This window comes from Magallana gigas, chromosome 7, assembly GCF_963853765.1.
Source record: "Magallana gigas chromosome 7, xbMagGiga1.1, whole genome shotgun sequence".
Lineage (NCBI taxonomy): Eukaryota > Metazoa > Mollusca > Bivalvia > Ostreida > Ostreidae > Magallana > Magallana gigas.
In genome coordinates, this window is record NC_088859.1 from 29322274 (window position 1) to 29341568 (window position 19295).

The 19295-nt window shown below is 34.6% G+C and overlaps 1 protein-coding gene across 2 annotated transcripts in view; it reads right to left on the reverse strand.

The window, feature by feature from the left end:
• The window catches only part of LOC117684422 (uncharacterized), a 339336-nt gene that overhangs the window by 281216 nt on the left and 38825 nt on the right, over nucleotides 1–19295 (reverse strand). For both annotated transcript variants that reach the window (XM_066067796.1, XM_066067795.1), the window contains exons 20-23: nucleotides 11646–11861; nucleotides 10956–11195; nucleotides 2194–2273; nucleotides 633–825 (exon numbers count right to left, since the gene is read on the reverse strand). In XM_066067796.1, the coding sequence (XP_065923868.1) occupies nucleotides 633–825; nucleotides 2194–2273; nucleotides 10956–11195; nucleotides 11646–11861 (729 nt within the window). The remainder of the gene's footprint in view (nucleotides 1–632; nucleotides 826–2193; nucleotides 2274–10955; nucleotides 11196–11645; nucleotides 11862–19295) is intronic.

A 19295-nucleotide genomic window follows, 5' to 3' on the forward strand; every position in this document is an offset into this window, starting at 1 on the left:
TGATAAAACCATCGTACATTGTGAGCAAAATATCATGCACAGGTACATGTATAATAGGCATTTTTAGAGTGTATATACTGAAATATGCAATAATACTTTCTCTGACACAATGAATATATATCTGATGTTAGCATTGTAAAGCCATACTGTATGTCAATACACAAATCATACGGGAATTTGTGGTTTTCAAAAAGACATAACAGAGGAAACTTGATGATACTCGGGCCTGTCATATGTTCTATTGGTGTGGGTTAAACCAGGCAGAATGGGAAAATAATGTCTTATATCAACAGCTTACTGGATATATGGACATAATTACAGAGCAAAATTTTGCAATTTCCATGTAAAATAACACTCAAATAAGGGATATTTTTGTAGGAGTAAAAAATTTTCGTAATGTAATATCAATACATGTCATGCAGAACGGTTAATTTTTTCATTTTTGATTATAACTCTTCGACATGTTATAATCTTTTTTTAAAACTACTGCTGTTATTTATTTTGCAAATATTTACTCCACATAAACATTTCCAAGATTATATGTGGTAAAATTTACAAAATAGTTTAAGTAGTCTGGAAAATCATTGTCAATAGTTTAAGATTAAATACATAGAAATTTTGATTCAACTTACCTTTATAAACAGCACACTTGTAGCGCACTTCGTAGTCTTCACATGGGTTATTGACCTGATCAGTACACTCTATTCCGTCCACTCCACACGGCAGGGAGAATGTATCCCCTGTTCCAGATGATGGTGCTTTAGATCCAACCACACGGCACTCTGCATCAATCGGCTCTGTACCGTTACAAACATTTACTCCATACTAAAAAACCATAAAATGTTATGTATTATGTACTAAAATGGTACTAAAATGGCTTGATGAGTTTAATGTTTCGTATACTGTAGTTAAAAAAGAGATGAAAATCTATTTATATCTTTGATTTGCAGGTAAAAATGCATAATAACAAATAAAGTCTTTATCAAAACACATAACAAATAAAGTCTTTATCAAAACACATGAATTCTAAATTATTAACAACATTGCAACTACAGTCGCACCTGTTTTGAGCGGCCACCTGTGGGACAGTGACAAACTGGCCGCTTAAGACAGGGAGCCTCTTATTCCAGGTTTCAAATTAATGAAGAAATAACACCAAGTATTTTCATTTTGGCTCTATTGCACAGATTTATTAATAGCATCTGTAATGGCGGCATACACGGAGATGGTGAATGCACAGCTCGGATTGCTGAATAAACAGTTTATAATAATTTTAAATAGCCGTTTTAATTCAATTTATTTATCAAGGGATTAAGAGCAAAACATTTTCTGCAAAATCCGCCCAAATAATAATTTTCAAGTGATTAAATGCGATAAACAAACAGAAGTAGCGTTTCCAACAACGGCTACGCACTGAACTACGATGGCCAATGTTTTACCTCTTTAAAAAGTATCAAAATTCCATTGGGATATATAATAAGCACCCCTTTAATTATCTCAAAAGAATTTTTCTAGAAAAAAAAGGTGGGTATTACTAGCTATAATTGCTGTACATGTTAAGCTGTTCGGCGCAAGACTTGCCATTAAATAACATAGTAATGAAGTATATAAGGACGTGTAGATATAAAAACACAAAACAGGTGATATGATTATCAATTATCTCATTAAATCTCAGCAGACTTCAAATTAAACACTAAATTATTTGTCATTAACTCATTATCGGCTGTCCAAGTTTGGCTTCTTTCGATACGAGGTCACATGTCAGAGTCAAAAGTCATGTGACAAAATATACAAAATGGCCGTTGAAAACAGGCATGTTGAAACCACGGGACCTAAAAACAGTGGCCGCTGGCCGCGTTAGACAGGTGGCCGCTTAAATCAGTTAAAATATAGTGAAAAACTAGACAGGCGGGATTGAAACTGGCCGCTCATGGTGAGTGGCCGCTGATTAAAGGTGGCCGTAACAGCAGGTGCGACTGTAATTACCTGCCTCTTGCTATAATTACCAACACTACATGTGTAACACTTATTGCCTCTGCTGGGGTTTGAACCCATGTCCTCTGGTAAGCCAGTCCAGCACTCTACCGACCAAGCTAAAGGGTTAACCACTAGTGAGAGGTAGTAGGAATGCCATATACCTGACTCTACCACACATGTACGACTCAAAACTTCAAACATCTACACCCCACGTACCGTTAAGAGCTGCACTCTCTTCTCTTCCTCTTTTCCACCATTTGGTGGGCCCTGATTATACCAAGGACTCCAGTAGTCATCTGATAAAGAAAAGACACAGTATATAATTATTTAAAACCTATCTTTTTATTCATAGCTAAATTTACAGCAAAGTCCTCCTCAGTTCAGCTCAGCAATTTAAAATTTAACACATTAATTTTTGATAGAAACATAGGTAATCACAGATTACAAAGCTTACAGAGACTAGGCATCACCCTTATGAGACATCACCTTTATGAGACCACCTTTATCATGTTATATGAAAATCATACTTTATGATCTTGGATATTCATAGATTCTGTTTTGACACAAAATCATATATCATCTATTAAAAAATTGTATGATAATCATATGTTCATATGTTAATCAATATCATAATATAAAATTAAATATTGATCATAATATAAAATTAAATATCGCATCCTATCATACTTACAATATATATCATATAATACAATAAAATACTGTAATAAACAAAGATGGTATTGTAAATATGAAATAACGTTGTATTGTGTTAAACCTTATTGAATTTGATCACATAATACAACATCATCATATATAATACAATATTGTATAATATGATACAGTATCATATTACATAATACATCATAACATTGAAACATGATATTGTATTGTATAATATAGTATGATATCATATTGTATGATATTGTATAATATTGGATACATAATATGATATTGTATCATGTGATACACTATAATTTGATACAATATGTATCATATCAAATGATACAATATCATGTGATAAAGTAAAATATTATATAATACAATATTATAATAAACATTTTGTATCATATGATACATTATTATGCCTCCTGTCAGTTTGTCACTATATATTCAATACTCATCTATTTTCGTAAGTGTCAAAGGATTTATATAGCGTAAGCATACTATGCCGAAATAGAGCACGGCAAATGTTTTCAACGAAAATCTTTCAAGCGCCGACAGCGGGATTCGAACTCACGATGCTAAAATCTTTCAAGCTTGAAGCCCAACGCATTACCGCTACGCTTATTTAGCCGTTATTAAAAGTAACAGTATTTATCTATATAAAACGTAGATATATACGACTGACATCAAGCAATTAAAATTATTCATTTTTTCAAAAATACTTCATTATTGACGGTAATTTTAAAGTTAAAGTTTTTATAAACTTTTGAACAAATTGATTGAACATTTTTCAAAGAAATTCTACATGAGAATCACAAAAACGCTTTTTTAAATGGCGCTTGATAAAGAATGTACAAGAAAAAAATTCAATGAGATTTCGTCTGCTAAACATTTCGAGTTTTCTCGGTAAGGCCAAACGTCTCTCATTTCTTGAAAAGAACATAAACCTTTGTTGAATTTTTATTGTACAACAACTTGTTGATTTAATAAATAATAAAATCAATTGATTTATTTGAATAAAAAACCCAAAAGCTTGCTTTTCCAGTGATAATTTATAGGGTCTTGTCAACACTCGAACATCACAGCTACTTAAATATAGCAAAGCACGTCAGTATATTCAACAGTCGGCATAACAATAACGCCTCCGGCTCGTGCACTATGTATCAAACCCTGACTACTATATAGGCATAGTACATGCACAACACAACACTATTATATAAATAATATATCATATAAACTAATATTATATTTAAAAAATAAAGTACAAGTTTTCGTGAATGTTGCAGAATAACCTCCAAGGTCGAGAAATGTTGTTTTGAAATATAAAAGCCGAGGCGTTAGCCGAGGCTTTTATATTTCAAACAACATTTCGAGACCGAGGAGGTTATCCTGCAACATTCACGATAACAAGAACTTTATTTCTATTCTACTAACAGCCCAGTATTTCTACAGATCGTTTCTCCTATAGAGAGACGATCTAGGTCATTTTGACGGCTGTTCCGTGTAACCCCAACGGTTTTGTTAGTAATGTTTACATGTGTATCGATTAAAGGAATCAAATGCAGACGACATATTTTTGTTTGGATCTTTAATACTCTTCACTTATTTATAAAATATCTTTGAATCATGTTCCTAATATTTTAAGGGCAATTTAATACGAATATTACTACTATACTTTATATATTTTATGTAAAAACACGCAGTGAAAATGTGGTGGGGAGGTCCTCGGAACAGCCGCATTGATCTCGTAAAAATAAACAGTTGAGGCAATACACATCGTTTTGACTGGAACTAACGTGTGAAATTGACATGGTTTTAAAAATTTTGACGGTTTGAAGTTGTACTTTCATGATCAGTGGTATATTAGAGAATAATGTCCGCAGCATCTCTTTGATCTTGGCGATAACTGTAGTAGAATATACAATATCATATGATATGCTAATATAAAATATTACAACATCATATAATACAATTTCACGTGATATACTTGTATATTACAGAAACCAATATCATATTATACAATATTGTATGATACAATATTATAGATACAATGTAATATCATATAATACTGTATCATAATATACAATAATTTACAGACCAATATCATATCATATAATATAAAAAAAATTGATACAATATCATATCATATCATATAACTTTTTACAATATAACATATGATATTATATTGTATCATATTAAACAATAGTGTTTTATATCATACAATACTTTATCATTAGGAATCATGTTATATCATTTAACAACCACATCTTTCTATCAAGCAAGTTTAAGTGAGGTAGGAGATTTCTTGATAATGGAGATCAGACTCTGCATCTGGGTATATCCCTCTAACTATTTTTAGAATCGGTAGGACAACAAAGAAGTGCCTTTAAGCAAAATAGTCCCTATACTTGCAGAGTGTATATACATTTATTGGGACATTTTAAATCATAATGCTTGACACATGTCAGAAAAGAGGATTTGCGATTTTTAAAACAAGTGTAAAAATTGAATTATCATTTGAAGAAAAGAATTGAAATTGTTTGATGTACACCCTTTCCAAAACTGAGAAATTCCCTACTTTTACTTTCATTTTCAGAGTTTTTCAATACAGATGCATTTTGCCGGAAAACGAATCTGACTTCAAACCACAAAATTTTAACAGGAAAGAGACAATTTGATGAGCTTTCATTCAAGAGGTCCCTCGTTGCTGAACGAAAATTAGGGCCGGAGCTATGAACCATAACGTTAACATTACCGCCTATGGAAAATGCATTAGTGGACTATACCCATCTGAAGCAACCTCTGCGTTTCATTTATAATATAGTTAAATCAACTAGAGGTACTGTGAGCAAGCTCACAATTGATACCCCCCGCTAAGATAAAAATCATAATGCGTGTATTTTTCCAATTATAGAAAATATTGGATAAATCTATTTCACCATCCATTTTCTTTAAATAACAACTGCTGGAGCTCTATTTTTTTAAAAACTGTTGGTCATAAGCAATCTTTGTGTGAAGTAGGAACATTCAATGCTTCTCCATAAGAAAGATAATGACCGGACACGAATTTTGCACTTTTTCTGCCAGTGACCTTGACTTTGCCCAAATGACCTTGGGTCAAATTCATGACACACCCTTTGGTCCTAAGCATATTTGTGTGAAGTTAGAACATTCAATGCTTCTCCATAAGAAAGATAATGACTGGACACGAATTTTGCACTATTTTTCCCAACGACCTTGACCTTGCCCAAATGACCTTGGATCAAGGTCATGACACACCATTAGGTCATAAGCAATCTTTGTGTGAAGTAAGAACTTCCAATGTTTCTCCATTAGAAAGATATGGACCGGGCACAAATTTTTGTGTGTTTTCTTCCTGTGACCTTGACCTTGCCCAAATGACCTTGTAACCTATGTCTCAGATTCAGCATTCAATCCTGTCTGGTGCATCAGTATCATAAGACGCATCACCAATGCAAGTTTAGTGAAGTTAGGACCAGTAATAACTAAAATATCATCATCAGAGGGCACCAGCTCCAAAAACCTTAACCTCCTCCAGCATCCGAAACCTATGGCTCAGATTCAGCATCCATGCCTATCATGTGCATCTGTATCATAAGACACACCATTCATTCAAGTTTGGTGAAGTGAGGACCTGTAATAACCAAGATATATTTTTTAGCATCCTTGATAATGGAGATCAAGCTCTGCATCTAAAGCTTCCTTGGCGATTCACTTATATTACAGTTTGATCAACTATGCAAGTTTGAAAAAGTACTATTATCTACCGTATTTTTCGGGGCATACGCCGGTATTTTTTTTCTCCGATGCGCGAGATTCGGCCTATCCCCCATATGGGCTTATCTTGTCCCAAAGTTAAAAAATCAGACAGTAAAATCCCAAATCCACTGCTTTTATCCATCATTTATTATGAGAGGTTGGTTTTTTTTTCATCCATTTAAACTATTGTTCGATAGTTGTCTCGTTGATCATGTTGATAATTTTCGTTAATATGTAACATAATAAATAATAAAATATACGCGATATTTTCCTTACGATTCAATAAAATATACGCTATATTTTCTTTACAATCCAAAATCAAAAGAATGTCTTTTTTCCATATCCATGTTTCATTATATAAACTAATCCGAAATCGCTCGTGTATGAAACGAGGAAACTATTGTTGCATACTAAAAAAGAAAACGAAACCGTGTAGAAAGTAATATTACGGAAGACTGTGATATAACGAATATTGCAATCCCCGGTATGATGAATGTGTGCAGTTTGGTTTTAAAGTGAAAAAGTGAAATTAAGAATAGATATTTAAGAATGACATCAAAAGATTGGACACCGTATATCATAATTCAAATCAACCGGCAATAAGGTGAAGCTGAAATCAGTGCATTCAGTACTATGAACAATAAACAATAGTTACCGGTATGTAATGATCTAATCATAAATTGTTTAAAAATTGCTCTTGTACTTATAGTTGGAGCAGATAGTAATATCTATTTTATATAATTGAAATTCTTGATATCAAATAGTTAAGAAGACAGGTACATATAAATGTTTAATTGTACATGTTTATGATTTACCGTAGTCTTAAAACGTTTTTTTCTCCAGCTATTGGTGTTAAACAATGAACAAAATTATCGTTTATAAAACAAACAATCAATCAAATACAATTTTACATGTTTTTGTTTTAACCAATCAGCAAGGGGGATAAAAAAACAAAGGAATCAATCATTAGTCGTTTTACATCTCCGGTGTTTTGACAGTGGGGACAGTGGAGGAAATTTCAATCCGCAGAATCGTTTAAAAAGGGGGGCACACTGCCATCGGGGTATCACAGTCACCATGCCCCCAGTACAGTCAAGAAGATCTTACACCGCTGGATTCAAGCTGCAAGTTATAGAGTATGCAGAAGAAAACGGAGGGAACCTGGCAGCCCAAAGAAAATTTGGCGTCCACGAGAAGAACATCCGATCCTGGAGGAAACAGAAAGATGCCCTACGACAGACAAAGAAGTCCCAGAAAGCCTTCCGCAGACACGCACCACACTGGCCAGATCTAGAAGACAAGCTTGAAACGTTCGTCATGGAGCAGAGAGCAGCCTGCCGAGCCCTGAACACCGTTCAACTACGACTGAAAGCGGTAGCGATGGCAGAAGAGATGAACATTACAAATTTCCAAGGCACAGTCTCCTGGTGTTTCCGGTTTATGAAGAGAAAGAATCTCGCCATCAGACAACGCACCACCCTGTCCCAGGCCCTTCCAGAGGATCACAAAGAAAAGATTGCCGCATTTCAAGCCTTCGTCGCAGAGCAGACTAAGAAGTTCAACTTAGGCAGCGACCACATCATCAACATGGACGAAGTTCCTTTAACATTTGACATCCCCATGAACAGAACAATCAACGCCCAAGGAGCCAGCAGCGTCACTATTCGTACAACTGGTCATGAGAAAGCCAGCTTTACCGTTGTACTGGGTTGCACAGCCAGCGGTAAAAAACTACCCCCCATGGTCATCTTCAAGCGGAAGACGGCGATAAAAGAGAAGTTCCCACCCGGCATAGTTGTCCACCAGAACGAGAAAGGCTGGATGGACAATGACGTGATGGACTTGTGGCTGTCCAGATGTTTCGTGAAGCGTCCCGGTGGATTCTTCCGGCAGTAGAAGAGCCTCCTGGTGCTAGACTCGATGAGGGCGCACATCAGTGACGTCACAAAACATCGCATCCGTGCTACTGGCAGTGTCCCGGCAGTTATCCCTGGCGGTCTTACCAAGTTATTACAGCCCCTTGATATATCTGTCAACCGATGCTTCAAGGCGGAACTGCGAGTTATCTGGGAAAACTGGATGACGACGGGGGAGAAAAGCTTTACTGCAACAGGCCGGATGAGACGGGCATCTTACAGCACTGTCTGCCAGTGGGTACTACAAGCTTGGAACGCCGTCCCCGACACAGCCATCATCAACGGCTTCATTAAAGCCAATATCGTCGACGCCCCACTACCTGATGAGGTTCCACCGCCAGCCCCTGCCAAGTCAGCTGATGACCTCCCCCTGGCGCTCGCAGCCCTCTTCCACAGCGACAGCGAAGAATCCGACTTCGAGGGATTTTCAGCCGATGAGGATTGAAGAACGTGTAAAGTGACTGTGAATTCTGTGAACTAGTGCTGTAAAAGCAATAAGAACGTTGTGCTGTTGAACTTTTTTTTATAAAATGTTATGATGTGAACATGAAGTGCTTTTAGAATGTTTTTATGCTCGTTGATTCATGGTAATAAATTGCATCATCTTGATTTTTGTGATTCTTTCATGGCAGCGTTTGTAGGAATCAGTGGTCTTGGGTGTAGAATAAATCAAATACTTAATTGGGTTCAATTAATCTCCTGTTAGTTGAAATAACGGTATTCTGGTGTCGTGTGTATACAAAGGTGTGAAACCCGTGTCTTAGACACAGCCTGCGGGCACAATAAATGATAGCGTAGTGTATACCTCAGACCAACCGTTACACTTTGTTGCATTAACTGTGTTTGTTAGGAATACAACTTTCTTGCAAAACAACAAGTCACTTCTTAAGTAATTTAAAGAAAAAAACATAATTTAAATTTCGATTGATAACTCGTATACAAAATTGATTATGACATTGATTTAATGAAATAATAATTTGTAATAGTATTAATGGTTTGGAAAGGCACATGCATTTTTTATTCGTTATTTTACAGAACTGTGCAATCTATGATAAATATTTTTTAGTTTTGAACGAATTTTGTCATAATGTATGCCCCCCCCTTTACAATGGTGTAATTTTATCTAAGTTTTTGCATAAAAATTTGACCAATTAATATGACATTGCATTTGTTTTAATCTTTTACAATGAGGCATATTTGTGCAAAGGTTGAGGAAATTCTATTGGAAGGTTTTTTATTAATTTACTAGAAAATTGAAATGGAGTGCACACACACACATACATACATACACACATACATACACACATACGAACACACACACGCACGGTAGCGATGCTATATCCCCTTCGCAACAAGTTGCGCGAGGGGATAAAAAAACTTAACCTTATCAAGCATCCGAAACCTATGGCTCAGACTCAGCATTCAAGTCAGGTGCATCAGTACCAGACAACGCACCATCCATGGAAGTCTGGTGAAGTTAGGACACGTAATAACTAAGATATCATCAATAAGGGGACCTGTTTCAAAAACTTTAACCAGCTCTTAAAACCGTAACCTCCTCCAGCATCCAAAACCTATGGCTCAGATTAAGCATTCAAGCCGTTCAGGTGCATCAATATAAAAAGACGCACCATCCACACAAGTTTGATGAAGTAAGGACCAGTAGTAAGTAAGATATCATCAGAGGGCACCTGCAACAAAAACTTTAACCAGCTCTTAAAACCTTAACAACCTCCAGCATCCGAAACCTATAGCTCAGAATCAGCATTCAAACCTGTCTGGTGAATCAATATCATAAGACACACCATCCATGCAAGTTTGGTGAAGTACGGACCAGCAGTAACTTAGATATTGCTATCAAAGGGCACCTGCAACAAAAACTTTAACTTGCTCCAAAAACCTTAACCTCCTCCAGCATCCGAAACCTATAGATCAGATTCAGCACTCAAGCCTGTCTAGTGCATCAGTATCATAAGACACACCATCCATGCAAGTTTGGTGAAGTACGGACCAGCAGTAACTTAGATATTGCTATCAAAGGGCACCTGCAACAAAAACTTTAACTTGCTCCAAAAACCTTAACCACCTCCAGCATCCGAAACCTATAGATCAGATTCAGCACTCAAGCCTGCTTGGTGCATTAGTATCATAAGACACACCATCCATGCAAGTTTGGTGAAGTTAGGACCAGCAGTAACTTATATATTGCTATCAAAGGGCACCTGCAACAAAAACTTTAACCTGCTCCAAAAACCTTAACCTCCTTCAGCATCTAAAATTTAGGACCCAGATTCAGCATCCAAGTCTTTCAAGTCAATAAGTAGGTCCAGATGCATCATCCATGCAAGGGTGGTGAAGATAGGACAAGTAACAGCTTAGATACAGAACCTGCAACAAAAACTTTAACCAGGTCCGGACGCCGACGCCAACGCCGTGGGTATAGCATAAGCTCCCCTTGACTTCGTCTCGGTGAGCTAATAAAACCAATGAATCAGCAGCATAATTTTCAAATTTCACTGTACAATGCATGTACTGTTGGCCAACTTTACTCATGTTTACATGTATCTAGTTTAATTGGTTGCAACAATTTGAATTTTAGGTGAACCATTATAACCCTACCATCAGGGTAGATGCACTTCTTTATGTTGAGAGTTGACCCAGCCGCTGCAGTGATAGTTGGATCTGTGGGGGCAGTTTGATAGAGTTTGCAGGTCCCTGCTGCAAAGGTGTACGCCTGACAGATCTGTAAATTGTCACACTGCTGACGACAGTTACCAATTGTGGTTGTACCACTTAATGTAGAAAATGGAGTCAAACTTGTTCCATTGCCATTGTACATCTCATATGGACAGATCAGACCTTCAGAAAGCAGGAGAGAAGCACCATTATGCAAACCATAAAAAATTGATTCTAACCTAAAACCTTTAAAGCCTACTTCCTCCCTAAAAATCAAGACCTTAAGTCATCAGTGCAAAAAGGGTACAAATGGATTTTTTTAAAGGAAGTACAAATATGTAATTTCAAAACAATATTCATATCATATATCATGATCGATTTGTAATGAACCTCAAAGCACAAAAATGCCCTTACTCAACAAATTATAAGAAAGGTGTGTCCACTGCCACTATAATAAGAAATTGGTTCAAACAATGTGTACATCTTAATTGTGTTACTTTTGTCAATAAACCCTATACTGCTGAATGAAATTACATCTTGTACATACATAAAATTAAACAGAACTTTATAAACAAATATTTAATTCCTGGTAAATCATTACACTGTATTAGCAAAGAAAAAAACTCAACGTACCATACTGATATCCGGGCTGACATATACACTTGAAGAGGTCCATGGAATAAGCATCTACACACTGACCATTGCTACACCGATTCAGACTGCAGGGATTGACTCGATTCTGACAGCGGGTGCCTTGGTATCCAGTAGGACAAGTACAGGAATACCCACCGACTAGGTCTGTACAGGTCCCTCCATACAGGCAAGGGTTAGAGGCACAGTCGTCTAAAACTAAGGGTAGAATCTATTAATTAAGTGTCTCAGGCAAATAAATGATGATATTTATACTCCGTGTTTATTTCCCCTTATGTTTGCATTGGAAATCTGTGACAATCAATTTTCCATAACATGCCAATCACAACGTATGATTACAAGTTAAAGTCATTACATATTTTGAATAGATTTATTATTTTATCATTAAAGGAAACGTTCAAACTTACATAAATAAGAATGTACTTCTGAAAAATCATCATTAAATCATATCTTTTCGATCAGAAAAAAAAGTTTTCTCGACAAAGTTTCTGGCACAATAAATTTAAGCGAACTTAATGATATGTTTTATGGCTATTCCATCTTTTACAGTACCCGCTATGTTATTATTTTTATCTAGACTCCATTTTAATAAATCAAGAATAAAAATCAAAACAAACTGATTCTTTAAATAAAAGTACTTTAGGATGGAGTAAGGACCCATTCATACCTAATTTGCAATTAAGAACAGTGAATGATCCAAGATTTTGGCAAAACACGATGTGCAACTTAATTTGAAAACCAATACCTGTCGTGTTTATAGAATGAAAGCACAATATTGACTTCCATCGTGAAATTTATAATGAAAACAATGCATACAAGTCAAAAATTAATATTCTAACTTGAACTGAAATTCTTTCGTCTTCATTGCTCCGAGTGGGGGATGTGCAACGCCTTGTATGCCCCTGTTCTTTATGTAAACTTTGCAAGTTCTTATAGGGACAAGGTAACATTTTTTCCTGCATATCGAATATATTAAATTGTACGTGACGTGTATACCTGCCTAAACATTAACTTCTATGCAATTTAATTTGTTTTTTATGCATCATTGTGCTTAAGATGTAATTTATATTTACTTAAAGCAAGAGTATTTTAATTAAACCTGTTATTTTCCGTGTGATATTTGATCTTGGGCTGAAATGTTCTCCGGGATCGGCTAGGGTGTGCGGTAATGAACATGATGAAAACAATGGTAACAAATCGTACGCGGAATGTGTATCTGTGTAAATATATATTTAACTTTACTGTCAGTAATATAATTCTTTTTAATGCATCATTTTCTTATACAGAAAGAAATGCATCTGTGATAGAGTTTATCTTTACTTTAAACAGGTTGTACTTTAATTGAACCACTATTTTTCAAGTGATTTGATCTCCGGTTGAAATGTTTGCGGCGATCGGCTTGGGTGTTCGGTAATGAAATCAATGTTAACAATACAGATAATTTATTGATCATTTAAGGTAGGTCCCTACTCAGGATTTTTGAGGTTAAAGTAAGGGTTTTTTTCATTAATGAAGTAGAATAATACCTTACGTAATAAAAAAGCCCCAAAAATACATGCCTTAACTATTTACTTTTGTCACTAGAGTCTCCAGAAGATGCATACCCCCTTCTTCGATCACATGATTTCAACCAAAATCATTATTTGGCTCATATTAAAAAAATATCACAGCAAAACAAAGATTCAAATGTTTTAATTAATCATTAAATATGTAAGAAAGTAATAACAAGTGTGATTATCATTATTTGATTGAATAAAATTGAATTTTAAAATGAAATGTTACAAAAATGCTACCGTAATCCGGTGAATATAATACGCAGTAGTGTACAATACGCATCCCCCACTTTGGGCCTGAAAATGATGAAAAAAAGCTTGTTGGGATGTATAATACGCATAAAAAAAATGACCAAACGGTAATCCTAAATATCAACAAAGCAGTTACACTTTGTATGCACGCTCAACTTCATCGCGGGAATACGCTACCGGAAATAAGCTGAACAATATTTTCTTAGATACGGATTTATTGTAACTAATACATCGTGGTAATATCTTTAATTCATAATCAATGTTTTAAAAATACCTAGTATTAAATATTCTATCGTAAATAAAATCAACTACTTTTAAGAAGCGTTATATAATTGTTTGGTCATTACAATCCACGTGAAGAGAAAAACGGACGATGTACAGGTATGGAGATAACGGACCTAATTAAATTCTTAAATGATTCCGATGATGATCAAAGTGATCAATTAGAGGCCTGGAACATAATAAATATGTGCACAAATAGTTGTGTTGTGTATAGTTCACTTATAGCCTATGGGAAGTGTCTGAGATACCCAAGGTGTCAAGCGTTAGCGGTTGGGGAGCACAACTGTTTCAATAGCTTCAATTAATGGAATAGGTTATAGAATTATTCATATTCATAATTATTTGCAATAAATCAGTTAGCATTACATGAAAATGGTTGAAAATGTGCCAAATGATGTGTAAGCTGTTTTCAAAGATCGGTTACAAATAGCACGTGGCCATCCAATTCCGCATTCTATTAATAACATCTGTAATGGCGGCGTACACGGAGATAAAGAATAGGCAGTTCAAATTAATTTTTAAAGGCCATTTTGAAACAGTTTATTTATTAACAGACTTCAAGTATACATTTTCTTTAATTACATGCTATAACAATGATTTCCTAAGGCTTAAATGATAATATATATGTGATAATGAAGGAATGTTACGATGTATAGCGGGGTATCGATCCTGTCTGTGAACAGCAGAGGTAATACAGCAGTATGATACCCCGTGCTTCAGCTAGGGAAAAAAATATGTCCAAATCCTATAGGGATGTATAATACGCACCCCTTTCTGACGGTAAAAAATGCTGGGAAAAAAGTGCGTATTATATTCACAGGATTACGGTATTTCAAAATTTTTATATAATTTCACATTTTTTAACTTAACTGAAAAATTTATGGTCAAACACCATTTTTTAAATTTTAAAATATTAGATTTATGTCTACTGCAACTAAAAAGCAACTAAATAGCAAAAAAATATAGCACTTCACATGCTTCTATTTTTTCTACGACCTTTAGAACACACATACCCCCTTATCAAATGCAGCTAAAAAAGTGTCACGAACACAATTTAAAACTAGACCTGATTTTGTATTCAACAAAAAGGAAGTGCTTTTCGACAGCCCTTTTAACCCCTTATTTAAATTCTTAAGTTTTTTTTCTCAAAAACTGTGATATATGATAAAATAAGAACAAATATAATGAACATATACCCACACATTAACATTTAAGAAATTAAATGCCCAAAGAAAGACAACTCCAGAATCTTATATCCAAGTATATCTTTTATTTCTTTAAGAAAATTTTTAAAAATTAATATGTACAGTGGTAACAAAGTTCATGCTGACAAGCCAATCATGTTAAATAGTTCGTGTAACGTGCGGGATCGTGCGTGTATCAGGAAAATTGGTTTGCGTTTTTTACCGTGCGTGTTCGTGCTTGATCATGTGGTTTTTTCGTTTTGTAACTTTTTTTACGGAATCCCAGGATTTATTCTTAACACAAAGACAAGTAGTTTTTGTAAAACAATGTGAATTTAAAACTTTTTTCTTTATATAAGAACATTGACAGTAGTTAACATTCATTCTCTCGTTTGTCGTTAAATACATTTTTTTTATTTCCATAGCTCATTCAATCTTTTGTTTGGTCGAGTTAGTTTTGCTTAATTTTATAATCAGCCTATATCAAGCATACATTGTGTCTTGACACATAATTTCTATCATATTGGCAAGAGCGACACGTTAAATGAAAGCGGCCAAGCTGATTCATTCCCCGTTTTAAACTAAACGATTATTCCAAACGTTTTTCTTCCAAATGAGAATACGCATTATTATTTGGTAGATTGTATAAACATTTGTTTGAAATAAAATTCATTAAGACGCTTTAAAATTGATGATAAATAGAAATAAATCAATTATGTACTGTAAATTATGAAAATATTGGATGTGAAAAATCGAAATTCTATGGAACAAGGTAACAAATTAACCTGTATCCAGCATAATTAAATCGTACGTTAGAGAATTTAATTACATAAACAGTTAACTCGTATGTAAATAATTTCGTGCATTATCTTCATTTCCATTAGACATAATTTTCTTTAACTTATGATAGAAGTTAATATTCATTATGGAGACAAAAGAAAATTAATTTGTGTGTGAATCCTTTATATTTGTGTTAACACGTAAAATATAAAACAATGCATGACTAAAGTACATGCCGCTTTTCAATAAAACACAATCATAAAGCAATGCAAATTAAAGTAATACGTTTCCTTAATTCTTATCTTAAAAATTAATTTTGATTTTGCGTGTTTAATGGTGTTTAATGGTGTAGAATCGTTGGGTTGCGCGTTTTATCGTTTTTGTTCGTGTATCGTAAAATTCAATGTTAGTGATTGTCCGTGTATCGTGCGTGATCGTTCGTGAATCATGCATGATCGTTCGTTTATCAGAATCGTGCTTAGTGTTTGTCAACAATAACGTTGCTACCCCTGTAAGAAAGTACGCATTTATGATTCAAGAGTTTTGGTATGCCAATAGGTCTAATGTTAATCATTTTTTTTAGCTAAGCGAGATAACTCTTCAAATTTATTTTTTTTGAATTGGGATAAAATTATCATTTTCAGACCCTTAAAACCCCTATAAGGAGTCTAAAAGTGGGCCCTCGGACAATAATTTTTAAATTGTACTCTTGTACTCGTACTTCTGAACTATAAACCGAAAAGATTTTGAAAATCAGATGAGCTAAAGGGCTGTTTTTAATATTGACCCCTTCAGATCCCTTCTTTTTTAGATTTTTTTTTCTAAGACCTTTTCCAGTTTGCGCATTAGGTCCCTTATTGCAAATACAAAACATAAAAATATTTGCTTGTTTGGATGTTCAAGTCTTTACCGTTTCTGAGATCAAGAGGTGACAAGGTTTTTTGTTGCGGGACAGGAAACGGACAAACGAAAGTGCTCAATAAAAATTGTATTAAATATTTCTTGTTTACTTGCCCTTTGTACATTATTATTCATTGAGCTAACAACAGATATCAAAGAAAAACAGTTAAACTGATAAACAGCTTGATTTGTTTGAACTCTTCCTATGTGGACTGGAAGTGACAGAAGAAAAAATGAAACTGGTTAAACACATCTTCAATCAAATGTCTACCATCCATGAAAGTTTTTGGGCTTGATCATTAATAGTTTCTGAGATCTTGTGGGTACAAAATATGTTTCCAAAAAGCTACCTAAGATACTTCAAATATCTCACCGGAAGTAGAATTTTTTGTTAATATAACATCGCATACATAACTGATTTCTGATTTCTCGAGGTGACAAGCTTTTTCAACGCGGGACATGAAACGGACGACCGGAAATTATTTTTGACAAAATGAAACAAGATATCTGTGAGCCAAGGCTCACTAGTGATACCCCCGCTCTGAAGTGAATATGCAAAATAAGCAAAGTCGACATTTAACAGAAAGCTGGCATCCGATTGGTACAGAAATATATCCCACAATATAGCATGCCTAAACAAACACTGTGTAAAAAAAAGCATCTCCGATAAATAGCTGCTGAGAAATCTTTGACGAAAATTTGTTTGAAAATTTTGGCAAAAAATAAACAAAGTCATTATTTAACAGGAAGTTGACGTCCGATTGATACAAAAATATATCCCACAATATGGCATGCAAAAACAAATAGTGTGTTAAAATTTCAAGCATCTGCGATAAATAGCTGCTGAGAAATCTTTGACGAAAATTTGTTTGAAAATGTTGGCTAAAAATAAACAAAGTCGTCATTTAACAGGAAGTTGAGACCCGATTGGTACAGAAATATATCCCACGATATGGCATGCCTATACAAATATTGTGTTAAAATTTCAAGCATCTGCGATAAATAGTTGCTGAGAAATCTTTGACGAAAATTTGTTTGAAAATTTGGTTAAAAAATAAGCAAAGTCGTCATTTAACAGGAAGTTGACGTCCGATTGGTACAAAAATATATCCCACAATATGGCATGCAAAAACAAATAGTGTGTTAAAATTTCAAGCATCTGCAATAAATTGTTGCTGAGAATTCTTTGACGGAAATTTGTTTGAAAATTTTGGCAAAAAATAAACAGTCGTCATTTAACAGGAAGTTGACGTCTGATTGGTACAAAAATACATCCCACGATATGGCATGCCTTAAAAAACACTGTGTAAAAATTTCAAGCATCTGCAATAAACAGTTGCTGAGAATTCATTGACGGAAATTTGTTTGAAAAGTTTTGCTAAAAATAAACAAAGTCGTCATTTAACAGGAAGTTGACGTCTGATTTGTACAAAAATATATCCCACAATATGGCATGCCTATACAAAAACTGTGTAAAAATTTCAAGCATCTGCAATAAACAGTTGCTGAGAAATCTTTGACGAAAATTTGTTTGAAAATTTTGGCTAAAAAATAAGCAAAGTCGTCATTTAACAGGAAGTTGACGTCTGATTGGTACAAAAATATATCCCACGATATGGCATGCCTTAACAAACACTGTGTTAAAATTTCAAGCATCTGCAATAAATAGTTGCTGAGAAATCTTTGACGAAAATTTGTTTGAAAATTTTGGTTAAAAAATAAGCAAAATCGTCATTTAACAGGAAGTTGACGTCCGATTGGTACAAAAATATATCCAACGATATGGCATGCCTTAACAAACACTGTGTTAAAATTTCAAGCATCTGCGATAAATAGTTGCTGAGATAAATGCGACAGAAATTTTTGTTACGGACGCACAGACAGACGGACAGACAGACACACAAGGGTAAAACAGTATACCCCCTCTCCTTCGGAGAGGGGGTATAAAAAACGCCTCGAGATATTATCATTATCTTTCATTCCAGAAAATTTCAAGAAAAAAAAAAGGAAAAAAAAAATAAGAAGAAACACTACAATCACTATAAGGTCTTCCGTTTCCAACGGAAGACCTTAATAAGAAACATTGCAATCACTACAAGGTTTTCCGTTGGAAACGGAAGACCTTAACTAGACATTTGTTGCAAAAGCAACAAAAAGGTCTTCTGTTTTGATATACATGTATCAATTTAACTGTAAGACATTGCTTCTCTCACATAGATAAAAAGTGGATATGATGATCATTGTGAATGATATATCCAGACGTTATTTACATGTAAAACAAAGAGAATGAAAAAGACATCAATTTTTGAAGTACTTTCTGTGACGACCGGGAGTAACGCCGAACTAAAAAAAAAGTTAACCATTTGTACAATCATAAGTCAATCTTTCCTCATAGTTTGGTTGTTTAGTCTCTGCCAAATCTTAGATCTCTTTAAAACAATATTTTTTGTCTCGGGACCGGAAACGGACAAATGGATGTAATTAATAAAAACAAAAGCTGGTATTTCTCGTACATTTGTTAAGCGTACATCACTATTTATCAGGCTAGATGAAACACTCAAGAAAGTCAGTTAAACTTGTTAAAAACATGTTTTGTTTGAACCCTTCCGGTAAGAACAGGAAGTGACAGTTGACAAAATTAAACCCGTTAAACATATCCCCAATCAAATCTCTATCAATCA